The 17,438-nt window shown below is 45.3% G+C and overlaps 1 protein-coding gene across 1 annotated transcript; it reads right to left on the bottom strand.

Moving 5' to 3' along the window:
* Positions 1-4,088: 4,088 nt before the first annotated feature.
* Positions 4,089-11,505, bottom strand: LOC131827466 (C-X-C chemokine receptor type 2-like). Its single transcript, XM_059168072.1, has 2 exons — positions 11,397-11,505; positions 4,089-10,036 (listed from the first exon to the last, which is right to left on the bottom strand). Exon 2 carries the CDS (start codon positions 10,026-10,028, stop codon positions 8,958-8,960), a length of 1,071 nt encoding a protein of 356 aa, XP_059024055.1. The 5' UTR covers positions 10,029-10,036; positions 11,397-11,505; the 3' UTR covers positions 4,089-8,957.
* Between the last annotated feature and the right edge of the window lie 5,933 nt (positions 11,506-17,438).

The raw sequence follows: 17,438 nt of genomic DNA, 5'->3' as shown, positions 1-17,438 counted from the left end.
AACACAAAGCTGGGTGCATAGTAAGCATTTGATATGTAGTTAACTGGTTATTGGATTCTTACTCATTAATGTATGTTTTCTAAAACCCGTTGGCCAATGTGCACAGGGGATAGCACATGCTAAGTATCATCAGGGTCCCAGCCAAGAGGAGTGTACAGGACACTGACCAAGTGGGGAACGCAGCACCGCATGCTTGTTCTCCCTCAACCCCTCCACCCTCCACACTTTCAGAGCTGGACCACAGCCAGCTATTTCAGGAAGACAGCCTTGTTTACAACATGGGAAACAAGAGAGGTACGGATGTGGCCTCATCTTTCTGTTGGGCAATACAACTTCTTCCCATGTCGGAAGTGACTGGATTTCTTCAGAAGCACCTTCCTACTTACCTTCTCTATCTTATTTCTCCCACCAACCCCCCAATCTGAACCTGGCTAAAAGAAGAGGGTGATAATTCTGGGATAATGTGATATCGTTCACCTCCAACACATGCATACACATTCACACTGAGTTAACTAGAAATCTGATCAGTGTGTTTTCCAGGTTTACATTTAAGATGTATTGGCTATGGTGAGTGCTGTGAAGTGTGTAAGACTGACAATTCACAGACGTGTACCCCTGGGGCTAATAATACATTATTTGTTTTAAAAATAATAAAAATTTTTTTTAAAAAAAGAAAACTTAATTAAAAAAATAGATGTAATGGGAAGAAGTTTTAGCAATGCTTATCTTAATGGAAAGGAAATAAAGAATAGGAAGGGAAACTTTGTTTTTATTTTGTGTGTTATTTGAATTTTTACTGATACCCTATCATCATGATGGTGGACTGAGGGGCATGAAAAAACAGCACTCACACACACTCACACACACAGACACACACACACACATTCTACATAGAAATATGGTAATTTACAAGTATTTTTAAGTTTTTAAATAAATGCCTGAGATCAAAAGCAAAAGGTGAGAGAGAGAGAAATCTAAGGGCCAGATGGGAAAGGAACTTAGAAATGTTTGGACTTCTCAGGAACCAGTTAAATCCAGAGGAACCCAGAAGGATGCTAGAACTGATTATGTACCTCAAGGATGGGAATGGTAAAGCAACAGGTCTACAGACCCCACACATAGCAGGGAACTGGAACAGGTTTCCCAGCAAAAGGCTAAGAACTAGGAAAAGAGTTGGCCCACTCTTGTCTCGAGATAGAACACCAGGTAGTTCTGAGTCATGACTCAAAGGTGACCTGCCTGCCCTAGGCCATAGGGGATAGGGAACCACCTGGGAGACAGTCCCAAATCCCAAGCCTGAGTAGCAAATGGTGAGGACACAAACCTGCCCTTGAAAATGGTATGGAGGGACGCCTGGGTGGCTCAGTTGGTTAGACGACTGCCTTTGGCTCAGGTCATGATCCCAGAGTCCCGGGATCGAGTCCCGCATCGGGCTCCCAGCTCCATGGGGAGTCTGCTTCTCCCTCTGACCTTCTCCTCGCTCGTGCTCTCTCTCACTGTCTCTCTCTCTCAAATAAATAAATAAAATCTTTTAAAAAAATAATAAAATAAAATGGTATGGAAACCCAAGACCAAGAAACAATAACAATTACAAAAAGTGCTCTGAACTATGAGACCCAATAGAGCTCCAGCAAGGAGAGCCATGACACCGTCCCTGTGTAGACTTCTTCATAACCTAAAATATATGCAAGACTCCCATGTGGAAAAAAAATTTTTTTCTTCAACAGGTGAGTTCACAATCAAAGAACTCCAAAGAATTACAAAGAACTAATACCACTACAAACAATAGTCCTCCAACATAACAAATGGGAGAATTTACACCTGAGGAACTGAATATAACAGAATGATACAACTGTGCCCTTAAAATAAGTATGTGTGTGTATATATATATATATATATATATATATATATATATATATATATTTTAGGGGCACCTGGGTGGCTCAGTGGGTTAAGCCTCTGCCTTCGGCTCAGGTCATGATCTCAGGGTCCTGGGATAGAGCCCCACATCCATCAGGATCTCTGCTCAGCAGGGAGCCTGCTGCCCCCCCAACCCCACCCTCTGCCTACTTGTGATCTCTCTCTCTGTGTCAAATAAATAAGTAAAATTTTTAAAAAGTATATATATATATTTAAATCCAGGGGAATTTTATCTAAAAAAAAAAATGGAAGATTGAAAGAATGTTTTTATCTCTGCTCCCCCTCAAAAATCCACTAAAATGACACTAAAAAGTTTTTTTAAGATTTTATTTATTTATTTATTTAATATATATAGAGAGAGAGAACAAGAGAGAGCAGGCACTAGACGGGGGGATGGCACAGGGAGAGCAGGGCTCCAGGGCTTAAGCCCAGGACTCTGGGATCATGCATGATCTTAGCGAAGTCACTTAACCAGCTGAGCCACCCAGGCACCCCAACACTAAAAGGATTTTTAAGGCATAGCCCACAATGTACAAGGGCAGAGAAAATGTAAGAGTTTTTTTTAATAGAAATCAGAAAGTAGATGTTATTGGACCAGGAGAAAAGACATAGAGACAATGAAGCAAGCCAAAGAAATCTTCACAAAAACCATAATATCCTCAGAAATATAAGAGGAAGTATTGCAACCATGAGGTAAGAAAGGGATGTTATAACAGAGAACCTTGGGGAACAGAAAAAAAGCCTACTAGAAATTCAAAATATGATATAAAAAATGTTACATTCCAATTAACAGGTTGGACAATAAAGTTAAGAGTAACTTCATGTGAAGTGGAAAGATGAAGATACTGAAAAACAGACAAAGAGTGATAACAAAAATTGAGTTAGAGAATCAGCCTTGGGAAGTTCAACACCCAAGTAAATGGAATCCTAGAAAGAAGAAAATAGAGAAAATGAAGGGTAGAAAATTATCAAATAAATAATACCAGAAAATTTCACAGAACCTGAGTTTCCAGATTAAAGGTATTCACCGGCAAAATGAATGAGAAAAGAGCCCCCACCAAGGCACATCATTGTGCATTTCTAAAACTAAGAGGATAAAGAGAATATCCTAAAAGTTTATCTTTTTTAAGTAATCTCCACACCCAGCATGGGGTTAGAACTCACAACCCTGAGAGCAGGAGTCACATACTCTACCGACTGAGCCAGCTAGGAGCCCCCTAAAAGTTTCTAGGAGTCAGTCTCATACAACAGATCAAGAATTAGAATAGCATCAACAGTCTCAAAGCAACCCTAGAAGCTAGAAGAAATTAAGAGACAGAAAAATTCTGAAGGAAAATTAATTCCAACCTAGAATTCAATACTCAGCCAAAATACCAATCAAGTGTAAGAGTAGAATAAAAGCTTTTGGGGGTAGCACCTGGGTGGCTCAGTCAGTTAACCATATGCTTTTGGCTCAGGTCATGATCTCAGGGTCCTGGGGTCGAGTCCCACGTCTGACTCCCTGCTCAGCAAGGAGTCTGCTTCTCCCTCTCCCTCTGCCCCCCCACTCCAGTTTGTTCTCGCTCCTCCTCCCTCTCTCTCTACCCCAAATAAATAAATAAATAGATGAAATCTTTTTCTTTTTAAAGCTTTTTTTGAAATTCAAGGTCTCCAAAGTTACTTTTCATATATCCTTCCTTACCAAAGTCTAGTAATCTAGTAAAATAAAGGATAAACCAAAATATTTCTTTTTATTGATGACATTTATATAGTACCTATTGTATGCTAGGCATTCTTCTAAATGTCATAGGTGTGTATGTGTGCTTATTTAATTTAATCTCCATAGGAAATAGCTGAACATTGTTATTATCCACATTTTATAAAGTAGTAAAGGGAAGCTCAGTAATCTGCCTTTGGTCACAAAGCCTGTAAGCACTTAAAGAAAGAGGAAGATTTAATACCCATTCACGGGAGGAATCTCGTCAGCCTGATAAAGGTTAGCCATAAGGTTTACCTCAGGACTTAATAAAGACTGAATGCTTACTCCAAAGACTGGAAACAGGACAAGGATGTTCACTTTCACAACTTCTTTTCAGTATTGTACTAGAGGGTACCTGGAAGTACTGGAGATACTAGAGCCAACGAATTAAGGCAGTAAGTAAATAAATAAATAAATAAATAAAAGACAGTTTAAAAAGTAAAAAACACAACTGTCTTTATTCCCAGATGACATGATTATCTACGTATAAAACCCAAAAGGATCTTTAGAAATAAAACCACTAGAACTAATAAGAGAATTTCCTGAGCTCCTGGAATACAAGATCAATACATAGAACTCAATTATACTTCTATACACTGGCAAAAAAAAACAAAACAAACAAACAAACAACAACAAAAAACACAACCAAACCTGAAAAAAAACTTTAAATACTATTTATAATAACATCCAAATAACTACAAAATACTTAGGGATAAATTTAAGAACATGTACAAGATCTGTGTACTGAAAACTACAAAACATTGCCTAGATAAATTAGAGATGAGAAAAAGTGGATAAAGATACCATGCTATGGATTGGAAAACTCGATATTGTTCAGATATCAGCTTTCTCCAAATTGATCTGCAGATTCAACATAAACCAAATTAAAATCCAAGTAGGATAATATAGAAATTGGCTATCTGATTCTAAAATTAATCTGGTAATGTAGTTAAAGCAATTTAGAAAAAAAAAAAAAGCATAGGTCTGAAGAGTAACCTGTCTGGGTTGAAAACAGGACTATGAAGGCTCTAGAGAGAGGTGTCCAAGAAAGAAAAAAAATACATATAGACTATCTGATGAATGTGAAGGTATTCAGGGAGACATTTGAGAATGATGTAAATGATGTAATAAAAAGTAATGATGAAAATCCTATTGTTGGGCGCCTGGGTGGCTCAGTGGGTTAAGCCGCTGCCTTCGGCTCAGGTCACGATCTCAGGGTCCTGGGATCGAGTCCCATGTCAAGGGCTCTCTGCTCAGCAGGGAGCCTGCTTCCCTCTCTCTCTCTCTGCCTGCCTCTCTCTCCATCTACTTGTGATCTCTCTCTGTCAAATAAATAAATAAAATCTTTAAAAAAAAATCCTATTGTTAATTCCAGGGAAGACAGAACTTATACGAAAGGAAATGCAAACATTGTATCCAACTGTGAATTATTTCTTATATAGTCATTATAACAAAAACATTGAATGTTGATTTAACCAAAAAACATAGTTATCTGTCCTGGGAGAATGGGAGGGGCAGTATTTGCTTGAACAGGAGTAATTGCCCGAGAGAGTTTGAAAAAGTGTTAAATCCTCAGAAGCTAAAGGAGAAAGTCAATAAATGATATCTAAAACTGGAAGAAAAAAATCAAAAGCCAGCTGAATAAGCATATTTAGAAATATGTACACCACTATTAAATGAAACAACTATCAGAGTTGAAAGTTGTTTCCTTCTCTGCAGGGAGTGTGGCAAGAGGGTTGCTGCTGATGTTCACTATAAGCTTAATAAAACTATTTCACTTTTTTAAACAATGTACATGAAATATTTTGATTAAAAAACTAATTTAAGAAAGTCTGAAAAAATTCTGTTTCTTTCATACATTTTTAATTCTTAAGTTCATGTTTACTCTCAAGGCTGGAAAAAGGATCTTGAGTTTAAAAACAGAGTCCCAGGATACATAAAAGCAACTGTGGTGAGAACATAACCATTAGCCACGTGTGGCTTTCTAGAAGGACCAAACCCAGAGATCTTTGGCCACTCCATCTTCCGCATGGAAACAGCAAAGTCTGTCATCCATCATGATTTTTCAGTTAGTGGTCATCTCAGAGAAGACACATCTCAGGAAAGACCCTTAGACCAAAGAGGAGGTAGTTATTTCATTTCCTCTGAAATTCCCTAGTTCAAATTCAAGTTGCAGGGAAACCCCTATGGAATAAAACCTGGACTCTCAGTTAATCTTTTTTGCTGGAACCAGTAAAAACAGGCCACTGGACTGGGCAAAGGATGGTGAGGGGCCACGGTTTGTCAGACGGATAACTAGTGTAGGAGAAAATAGTATATTTCAACATAATTACATGGAGTCTAGAAAATGTTAACCTAGCCTACAAAAATTTTTTTTTAAAAAACATTATATAATTTATTTTTTTAAGCTCGTTCACTCATTCATTCATTTTTAGTATTCTCTACACCCAAGGTGGGGCTCAAACTCACCACCCTGAGATCAAGAGTCACATACTCTTTCCAGCAAGCTAGCCAGGTGCCCCCAAATCAAATTTTCAAAACTTACGAACAGCAAGCACCAAACAGAACATACATTCACATCCCAATCCTTGTCCCCGACTCTATCATTGAGGTTCCCCACATCCTTAACCTAGTCCTATCCCTGGCTCACTACCATCTCTGACACCCCAGTTCCCTGCCAAGATGCATCCCATCCCTGATCCCAACCTCACCCTGGACACCGATCCCCTCTCTGAGATGAACCATCTCCTTGACCTTGCCCTATCTAGTAGTTGAAACACTTGCTTTTGATATTTCAGGACTCCCTGTTATTTCAGCACCCACATCCCGACATTGTTACAGATCTGAAACCCAATCATTTATGTATTGAGCTCTACTGGAGAATTACACATTGCACTGAAACTCTAATGGAACAATGTTGCCTTTGTTCAAAGAGAGTTCTGACTACAGTTGACCCTTAAACAACAGAAAGTTAGGGACATGGACCCCACCACACCATCGAAAATCTGTATGTATACTCTTGACTCCCCAAAAACTTAAGTGTTAACAGCTTCCTGTTGACCAGAATCCTTACCAATAACATACATAGATGAACACATATTTTGTATGTTCTATATACTATATTCTTACAATAGAGTGACCTGGAGAAAATCATGAAGGGGCACTTGACTCACTCAGTCAGTGGGCCATGCCATGGGTCTTGGGGTCGGGAGTGCAAGCCCCATGTTGGAGGAGTAGATTGCCTTTAAAGTTTTTAAAAATCAGGATGAAACTAGGTTTATACTGCTGTATTTATTTTAAAAATCCACATTATCAGTGGACCCACACAATTTGTTTGAGAATCAACTATATATCCCTCCCTGTTTAAAACAATTCCAAATTGTTTTATTGGTGTTCGATTCTCATTTCCCAGGTTACTAGTGAGGCCAAGCATCTTTTCAGATGTATTTGAGTCATTTGTGCTTCCCCAGACCCAATATGGATCCATATTCACTTACTGAAGCCCCTGACAGAGTCATCTTTGGGACAGCAGAAGGTGGAGGACGATGGGCATTTAAGCTCGCAGTTGAGAGGTGGAAGGAAATTAGGGGAAGGAGGAAAAGAAAGGAAGATTCCAAGACCCATTTGCCAGCCTTCCTCCCTGGACTTCTGCATTCTTCCAGCTTCTTTCCTGAATCAGATCTACCTCTTAGGGCTTGAGCCCTAACTCCTTTCTCATCAAACCACTTGGAGACCCTTGGCTGGACAGCCAAGGTACCACCATCCTGGTGCCCAGAAAAGCACCTTAGACAATGTTCCCCAGAAAATGGTGACTCTACCAGTGATGTCTTTTTGCTCCAGCCACTAACTGGACTACAACAGTAGCCCCTAACATTCACTCCAGTTCTGACATCTCTCCCAGAGACCCACCACACTCACACACTCATGCCGTTCCTACATCTCATCCATACTTGGTCCCAACCCCATTGCGCCTCCCTGAATCTCACTAACCCCAGCCCCAGCTTCTCCCTATTCTGGATCTCCCTCTATTCCCGATACCCATCCTTTTCTGACCTGTCCCAAGCTGCCACCACATCTCCGGCTCCCGGCCACATCACATCCAACTCTAACCTCATCCCTGGATCTACTCTCAACCTTGATCTAAAGCTCATCTCTGAACTTCTCTCCATCTCCAACCTCAAACCAAAGGAAGCTTTTCCTTATGTTTTCTCCCAAGAGTTTTATAGATTCAGCTTTTATCATTAGGTATTTGACTCATATTGAATTAACTTTTGTATATGGTATGAGGAAAGGGACTAGGTTCATTCCTGTGCATGTGGATAACTGGTTTGCCCAGCACCATGTGTTGAATAACTATCCTTTCTCCCACTGAATATTCTTGGTAACCCTTGTTGAAAATCATTGACCATTTCTGCTTGGGTCTCCTTCTGGGCTCTTTGTTCTCATCCACTCCATCTGCCCAAGTGTGTTGAGCACAATTTTTGCCTCTTTGTCACATCATATCCCACAACCATATTCAAAGGCAAGAACCAAGGACATGTGGGTGTGTGTGCCTCTCTCTCTCTTTTTAAATCAGGAATACTTCCCAGGAGTCCCTGGACCCAGCAGACTTCCTCTTAAGCAATGGTGTCCTGAAGCCAGTTTGTACCTGCTTGTGAAAGCAGCCCATTCATTTCCTAAATTTTTGTGAGCTAGTTGCTAAACACATGAAAACCTTTGACATCGCCCTGGTGGGAACATGCTGATGCAGGCAACTTGGTAAATGCTACAAACCCTGACTTCTTTTCACCAGCACACTATTGCCCTGAAACCTTACTAGTCAGAAGTGGATGACAGGGCCTCTCCTAGCTAAGGGAGTCTGGGAAAGTGAGTGTCTGTCCTTCTCGGCCTCCCTCAAGGGAGGTGGGCTTTGCCAGCAAGCAAGAAAGGGAGAGTCAGGAAAGCAACAACTGCTGTTTGCCACTAATGGCTCCTCGTGGTAGGAACTTTCTGTCGTCACCTGAAAGGATGCCTTTCGAATGTCTTTAACTGCCCCAGACACCAGAGTGCTTGAGCTCAGTGCTAGGGTGGACTGAGCTCTAGCAGTTGGCATAGGAAGTATAGGGAGGCGTGGGGAACGAGGGCAAGCTTTCTAAACCGTCCAATGGGCTTGAAAAGGACGTGGCCCCAGTAGCTTCCTGTAACCACAGCCGGGAGCTGCTTTGACACAGAGACTGGAAACAACCAGTGGACATGAGGCTCAGGATGGATGCCGACGGTGCGGGAGGTGCCCCGAGGCGCTCCAGCAGGGCCCAGGGGCTCAGAAGGTGGTAGAAGTGTTTGCTGAAGAAGAGCCAACAAAGGAAGGCCTGCCGTCCTTGGACAAATACTCCTTGCTGATGAGCCCGTGGAAGGCCATGATCTTGAGGAGTCCGTGGCGAAACTTCTGGCCGATGAAGGCGTAGATGAAGGGATTGAGGCAGCTGTGGAGGAAGCCCAGAATCTCGGTGGCGTCCAGGGCCCGGCCGATGTCGTTGCGGCGCTCGCACGTCTCCTCGATCACCCGGAGCCTCATGAGGGTGTCTGCGACCAGGACCAGGTTGTAGGGCAGCCAGCAGAGCAGGAAGACGAGCACGACGGCGAAGATGACCCGCATGGCCCGGTGCTTCTGCCCCATGTGGGCCTGGAACAGCGTACGCAGGGTGAGTCCATAGCAGAACAGCATGACCGCCAAGGGCACGAGGAAGCCGAAGGTTTGGGGCAGGGCCCGCATCACTACCCGCAATCTCGTGGTATTGGCGCCTATGTCCTCATAGCAGACCGGGCTGGAGTAGGGGGGATTGATGGCCCTGCGGAAGATGAAGATGGGCAGGGACAGGATCAGGGACAGCGCCCAGATGCCTAAGCATATGAACTTGACCCAGTGCCGCTTCTGGGTCAGTGTGCGTGTGGCATGGACGATGGCCAGGTAGCGGTCCATGCTGATGCAGGCCAGCAGTAGGATACCACTGTAGAAGTTGACTTCCTTCAGGAGCGAGACCACCTTGCACAGGGGTGTGCCAAAGATCCAGCCTTTCGCCTTGGAGGCAGCCCAGATAGGCAAGGTCAGGGCGAAGAGCAGGTCGGCTATGGCCAAGTTCAGCAGGTAGACGTCAGTGACTGAGCGGCTGAGCCGACTGTATAGGACAACCAGTATCACTAGGGAGTTTCCCAGCAGGCTCAGCACGAAGACCAGGGCGTAGATGACCACCACTGCATACTTGTTGAGTGACTCAGTGTCTATCCTACAAGGACCATATATTTCTGTGGGTGGTGTGCCACTGAAATTTCCAAATTCATCGTAATACCATTCATCGGTGTCATTCCATAGATTTTCCATTGAGAAAATCATGGATCAATCTAGTCGAAAGATTCAAGAGAAAGAAATGTGATTTAGTAACTCAGATTGAAATCACTTATCAAGGATGTGAGAATAGTCATCAGAATAGCTTTGGGGACGCCTGGATGGCTCAGTTGGTTAAGCAGCTGCCTTCGGCTCGGGTCGTGATCCCAGCGTCCTGGGATCGAGTCCCATATCGGGCTCCTTGCTCTGCGGGGAGCCTGCTTCTCCATCTGACTCTGCCTTCCACTCTGTCTGCCTGTGCTCGCTCTCGCTCGCTCTCTCTGACAAATAAATAAAATCTTTAAAAAAAAAAAAAAAAGAATAGCTTTGCTTCTCTGTTGGTTTGGCAACAGGAGAAGCCCTTCCCTCTCCTCTATTTTGAACTTCTTTTGAGGTCGATTTCATAGCATCGTCATTAGAGAGGAGTCCCCATCCTTGTTCCCCCTAAACATCCACAGAACCATCAGCAGTGTTCAAATATTTTTCCAAATTGTGAAAGGTTTTGCTGAAGCAAAATCACACCGAAAGACCAACGTGTAAATCCTGCTGGGAAGGAAAGGGTGCTGCCATTTCCACCCACATAGCTGCTAAGGTGGGGCCCCCAGAACTCCCAAGATCTCCAGAAAACAGTCTGAAGACCTTTGGAAGGTTACCAATCCTGGGTAGGATCCAGTCCTCACTCTATGCTGATTTATCAATAATAAGCTGCGTGACCTTAGGGGGTTGTTTTACCTTTACAGATTTCTGCTTTCTCCTCTGCCACTGGAGGGAGACAGAGTATATGACCCCTGAGTCCCCTGCAGGCCTGAGGTTCTCTGAGTTCATTCCGATACAGACATTCTAGTATGTTCTCTGCCTGCTGATACTGCATTTTCCCAGAAGACAGCATTTGAGGGCAAAGCAATAAACATTAGACTGGGAAAATGCAAGCCTCTTCCCCCCCGAAAAAGGGAGAGGCGTGAAAGGAGGAAGTGACAAGACTGTAGCCCCCTTGTTACCAACCACAGCCCCCTATGAGATCGGAATTGAATAGGTGGTCACAAGGGAGGAAGCAGAAAGCCAAGAGTCTTCAGGTCCCAGAGAAATGGATGCATTTTCTTTTGTCTTTTTTTTTTTTTTAAGGTTTTTATTTATTTATTTGACAGAGATTACAAGTCAGCAGAGAGGCAGGCAGAGAGAGGAGGAAGCAGTCTCCCCACTGAGCAGAGAGCCCAATGCGGAGCTCGATCCCAGGACCCTGGGATCATGACCTGCGCCAAAGGCAGGGGCTTTAACCCACTGAGCCACCCAGGAGCCCCACGGATGCATTTTCTAAAACACAGTCAAACCAAGTCTCCCTCCCCAAAGAAAGTCCTGGCAACAGAGGTGGCTTCCTACCTGAAGCACCCGCCAGGTGTGTCCAACTGTAGAAGGCTGGAGCTCAGAGACCAGAGGGATTTAACAGTCAGAGGAAACTTGATGAATAAAGGGAAATAGAGAAGCTTCGTCACAGCACACCTCCTCTCTGAGCCCCGCCCATGTCCGTATTTGGAGGACAGAGTGAAGTCAAGGCACCGCGGGGCTTCGGAGACTCCCAGCACCCAGATGTCCAAGCAGGGCTACCAGACATGAAGATGGAGTTAAGGGTCCACTATCTGAGTTCTCCACATGGATAACTACTTTTGTTTTCTTCTTCTTGCATTCGTGTCCACTTGTTTATCCCTTAAATTCCCTTGATCACCTTTGAAAGCTTCTGACTTGCTTGGACATGAATAAAAGGGAGAGGATTTTACTCTTGACAGTAGATACTTCAGAAGAAGTTCTGGTAGGAGACCCCCCTACTTAGGAGGGACTGGGGGCCCGCCACACCCCACACGTTATTGTGGGAAGGAAGTGGAGGGCTGTCCTTGAGCTGCGTTTGGACAACAAGCACACAATTTTTCCTTCTCCTACAGGCTTCCTTGGGGTGGCCCCCGGGAGTGCTGGAGACAGTCATGAAGATCAGAGGGAGAAGTAAACGGCCACCCACCCACCCACCCCAACACATCAACACAACCATTCTCAACTACTGGTTGATTAGAATGGCCCGAGGCTGGGGGCAGGGACCCCAGGGAGACCACTGGAGCTGGGCCAATCTGTGACCAGAGGAGTTGGGGTGAAGCTCATCTTGCTCCTCTCCCAGAATGAAGGACGTCTTCTAGGAACCTGGCTCAGCTGTTCCCAGCAGTTAACGTGTGTCCCCTGGCTTTACTCCTCTGGTACAGTAACCACGTCTCTGTTACAACACGAACCCTGCATTATAATGACACACTTATAAGTCAACCTTCCCCGCCAGCCCATGAGCTTCTAAAGAATAGAGACCCTCTCTCCTCCACCTTCCAATCCTCTGCCAGGGAACAGAGTAGGTGCTCAATCCATCGTTGTAGAAGAAACATCAGACAGACCTGCCATGATTCATGGATCAGGTCACCATCCTGATTCAGAGTGTCTGTTGCTTTTGCCCACACAGTCATAGATGAGGTGTGCCTGAAAGTTTCACTTCCACACTGCCAGGCCAGTCTGCCTGGCATCGTTCTTCTCCGACCATCCTCTAGAGTTTAAATTTAGCATCGATCTGTGCCAGTATAAAGTCTGCCCCTACCATGAATGCCCATTAATCATGCCCTCCCCACAACCCCGTGCATAAATTCTGCCACTGACAAGCATGTTTTCTAAGCTAAGTCATGCTCTCCCCCTGGGTTCTCTTCTCATTCATACAAAGTTGCAGGAAGCATCAGGAGACGATTGCCCTGGGGCCACCCACGCTTTGCTTTTACTGGTGTTGGACTATTGTGTTCTGATGCCTAGACCAGAAAGGACTTGAAGTGGGGAGTCCCTGAAGGGAATGGACATTCCCTTATTAATCATCTAGGGGGAAAAGTAATTCTGGGGCGGCAAACAGTGACTGGTAACACAGGAGAGAATAGACGGTGGGGTTTGGCTGCCAAATGCCTAGGAATATGCTAGTGTAAGCAGAGACCATGGAGAAAGAGAGTGTCTACCATCAGGAGGTGGTAGTCGCCGGGCAGGAGGACATCCTTGCAAGGGACCCAAGGAGACAGACCAGGGCAGGAGCTGCTCTAGCTAGTATTTTAATTCCCTCTTTGTCTATAACACCCTTCTGCTTTTCTTAAGCCCTGACTTCAGTCAGTCCAACATTCCAGCCTAATCCAAAGGAGGACTGAGGTAGGAGGGAAGGGTCTGGTCCGCCCTCCGGCCCAGGGAGTAAAGGAGAAGCAGTCCCTCTCGGTGGTTGTGGAGGCAGCCACGGTGGTAGCTTAGGTCTCCAGTGGGAAGGTGATCTGGAGGAGAAGAGTTAAAAGGACTCTCCTCTTCGTGGAAGGAGAGAAAGGCAAGAGCATTTCACGGGAGGGAAAAGGCATGAGCTTGGAAGAAAATGTTACCCACTTGAAAATGTTCCAGCAAGTCCGCCCACCCGACAGATCCTCCGTACCACACCTTCCCACTTAGAACTGCTCCCTCTTTAACAGATCTGTGATGTTCCTAGCAGGAAAGCATGTTTCTATTCTGTGCGGAACATCCAGTGCCATCAAGATTGTTATGACATGTGTCGCCTGAATGCCAGTCCTCTGGCAAAATGCGGAGGCCCCTTCTTGCCACTCTGATTAGAAAATGGAAGTTTCATATGCAAGAACGTGTGAGCGGCACAACATGGCTGGACGTGTATCTATCCCGTCCCTCTGTCAGCTTTGATGTCCACGTTGGCCTCCCTTCACGGTCCTGCAGAAGAGTCTGCTTGGACCTGGGGACCAAAATAGAGGTAGGGGAGGAGGAGGAAAGGATTCACCCCCTCCCCCATGATCACTCACATTACCATAGTGACAGGTGCAGGGTAAATATGTGACCTAAGATGGTCCCCGCAGAGCCAAGGTTGGGACGGCTGTTTGGCGACAACGGAAAAGCCAAGATGGCGTCTTAGTTACAGCTGGAAGCCATCTTGGTGCATCAGTGGCAAACCAGACCAGGAGTCAAAACTAACACACAGAGGAAGGCAGAACTGGGAGAATCACCGAGAAACGGAGCCAGAGTCCTGAACAAACCAGAGGCAAACCTCCCTAAGTCCTTTTCAGTTCTTCACTGTTAAGACCAGTTTAGGCCGAGTTTTCTGTCACTGGCAACCAAAACTGTGACCCACTGAAAGAGTTCTAGAAAACAAGTGGTCCAGGATGAGAGGAGGGGGAGGAATGTCAGCGCCTCACGGGGTCCGGGCTGTGAGAGTCAGGGTGAGCAAGGACTTAACAGGTATGATCTAGGCAGGTGCAGACCTCCGAGGCCTAACAGAAATCAAAGAGGAACCTCGAAAAGTAAGCACCTAAAAACCAGTCTGAGAACCCACTCCCAAATGAACTCAGACATCTTCATCAAAGACCCATAGATCTCGGCTTTGGAGTCAGACAGATGGTGCTTCATATATGGGCCTTCCTTTATTGGTTTATGATCTTGGATAAGTTTCTTTTTTTTTAAGATTTTATTTATTTATTTGACAGAGATCACAAGTAGGCTGAGAGGCAGGCAGAGAGAGAGAGGAAGGGAAGCAGGCTCCCTGCTGAGCAGAGAGCCCGATGAGGAGCTCGATCCCAGGACCCTGGGACCATGACTTGAGCCGAAGGCAGAGGCTTTAACTCACTGAGCCACCCAGGCACTCCCTTGGGTAAGTTTCTTAATGTGCATCAAAATATCTTTATTCTTGGAATTAAAATTAAGATTTAAAAAGACTAAAAAAAAAAATCCTTATCCATAAAACTTGGGATCAGGATCCTGGCTTCATGGTGCTGTGTGATGATGAAGGGGTAGAGTGCGGGTCCTGGAACCCGACCACCACGCCGCAGATCCCAGCCCTGTCCCTGGTCAGCCGTGTGCCTTTCCAAGGCTCAGTGCCATCACGTTCTCATCTGTAAAATGGGAAGAAAGGTAGTGCCTAGCTCATAGAACTGACATGAGGATCAATGAAATGAGCTAATACATGTAAGGGACTTAGCACAGTATCTGGCAGATAATAAAGGTTCATTCACCTTTTGTTGACCTGATACACATACGCACCCCTCACCCACGGTCCTGTTGGGAGAATATGCATCGAACATACTGAACAGTGCAGACCCTCTGACCCTGAAACCCCACCTAATGTGAGGAATGGAAGGGAGGGTGGCAAGGAAGACAAAGCTCATCACAGGCTTGTTTATATAACACAGGTTCATAATGACTGCAGTACGCTTCCAAAACTTTTATACAAATTACAGTAGATCTATAAAATGGAACACCGTGTGTCCATTAAACTCAACACGGAGAGCTACAATTAATGTTACAGAAAGGTACCTATAATAGGATGTCAAGGGCAAATGCGGGTTAGCAAAGAGAACGTACAGCAGGATAACACTTTGTAATAAATGTGTGTAGGCACACGGGAAAAATAGGAAAGAAAGTCAAAACGTTAACAGCGGTTATCTTTGGGTGGGGGGCTTATAGAGAGTGGCTTTCTTGTTTGTACCTTTTGATGTTGCCCAATTTCTCAAATAAGCATGACTTTGGCAATTTTTAAAAAATACGTAGCCATTTTCACCATAAATAAATAAATAAACAAATAAATGGAACCCGGTAAATGGACCCTCTCATGGTCCTTTCCCCCCCTCCACTCCAATTTGCCCGTCCGGCTAGGCTCATGAGCAGACACCCAGGATGTTGAGTCTCCTGTCCACTGAGCTCCCAACTCCTCCAGCCCCAAATGCCCTGCGTCCTCCTTCCCCTCCCCTCCTGTGTCACCCGCCCAGGTTCTCCACTGTGCTGGTTTCCAGATTGTGTTACTGAATCATTTTTAGGAGTCTTTCCCTCCTACTGGGCTGGGAACAGGCAAGACTCTGGGACAGAGTAGTGATTCATACACCATCCCTTCGTTCCTTGCCCCTCCTTAAAGACAGGAACTATAAAGGAGTCTATTTTGCATTCCTGGTGTCCCGCAAAGTGTGTGACACATATGAGTAGATGCCAAACAGGAAGTGGGTGGATAACCAGCGCAGCCACATGGAGTCCTACGCTCAGAGGAGCCCTGAGCTGGGGGCAGAATGCTCTGCGGTCCGCTGCCTTGAACTTCTTAATAACTTCATCTTGGAACTGGTGTCTTCTGAGTGAAGTCTGGTGCAACAGGGGAGCGCGACAGGGGTTGGAGCTCAGCTCACACGCAGTCCCACCCTTACTGCCTCCTTGGGCTCAGCCTCCCACTCCCCCACCCCACAGGGGCCCTATGCCTCTGGGAGCACAGCCTTAAATAGCAAATAAAAAAGATGGAGTCCATTAGAGACTATCCTTAAGGGGCACCTGGGTGGCTCCGTCACTTTAGTAAGGCCAGGTCTTGATCTCAGGGTTATGAGTTCAAGTCCCGCACTGGGGTGACACGTGGAGCTTACTTAAAAACGAAACAAAACAAAACAACAGAGTCCAGTTAAAAGAATGATCATAGAAGAAAGAAACAAGCTTTTCTCCTGCTTTTGGAATGAGGGGTCCCACGCTCTTATTTTGCACTGGGTGCTGCAGCCAGCCCTGGCACCAAGTAAATATTGGTTGAATATTTGAAATAAATGAACGAAATAGTGGAGGGGAATGAAGAGGCAGATTAGAATCTTCATCTTACCTCACTAAATGGCCCCTCTGTCCTTCCAGGAGCTCGGGCCACTTTGTTGACTCATCGTTGACACCTGTATGTCTCTTACACTCAACATTCAATCTACCAGAAAGTTCTGTCAGCTCTACCAAAATGCATTCCAGTTCCTATTTTCTCATCACCCCTACAACTGATGCTCTGACCCCCATGCCCTTCCCTTCTCACCTAGACTCCTGAAGTGACCTCCCAGTCCTCCTGCTCTTCTATTCCCTTCTTTTGAAAAAAGCCAAAATCCTTTAAGTCCTGCCCCATCACTCCCCACCCCCACCCTGATCCTGCCTCACCATCCCTGGTTATTAGTGGGCTGGGTGGTTCACACAGCAGGGAGTTACTGTCTTTCAGTCCTGGAGGCTGGATATCCAGGACAATGGTGTCAGCAGGGCTGGTTCCTCCTGAGGGCTGCAAGGGAAAATCTGTTCCAGGCTTCTGTCCTAGCGCCCGCTGCTTTGCTGGCCATCTTTGGCCTGTCTCTGCCTGTAGGCACATCAGCCCAATCTCTGCCCTCATCGCCACATGACACTCTCTCCTTGGACGTCAGTGTCTGTGTCCAAATTTCCCCTTTTTAGAAGGACACTAGTCATGTTGGATTCTGGCGCCCTCTGGTGGCCTCATCCTGACTACTATCATCTGTGGCAACCCTATTTCTAAGGTCCCATTCTGACATACTGAGGACTCTAACATATGAATGGGGGGGAGGGGACATAATCCAGCCCATAGCATCCTCCTCC

The sequence above is a fragment of the Mustela lutreola genome, chromosome 3 (assembly GCF_030435805.1).
Source record: "Mustela lutreola isolate mMusLut2 chromosome 3, mMusLut2.pri, whole genome shotgun sequence".
Taxonomy (NCBI): domain Eukaryota; kingdom Metazoa; phylum Chordata; class Mammalia; order Carnivora; family Mustelidae; genus Mustela; species Mustela lutreola.
The sequence above is the reverse complement of the archived record's forward strand: the minus strand, read 5'-3'. Positions and strand labels throughout refer to the sequence as shown.

What these genes read in the sequence shown, in the direction of transcription:
- LOC131827466 (XM_059168072.1), bottom strand. Translation starts at nt 10,028, where the DNA reads ATGATTTTCTCAATGGAAAATCTATGGAATGACACCGATGAATGGTAT.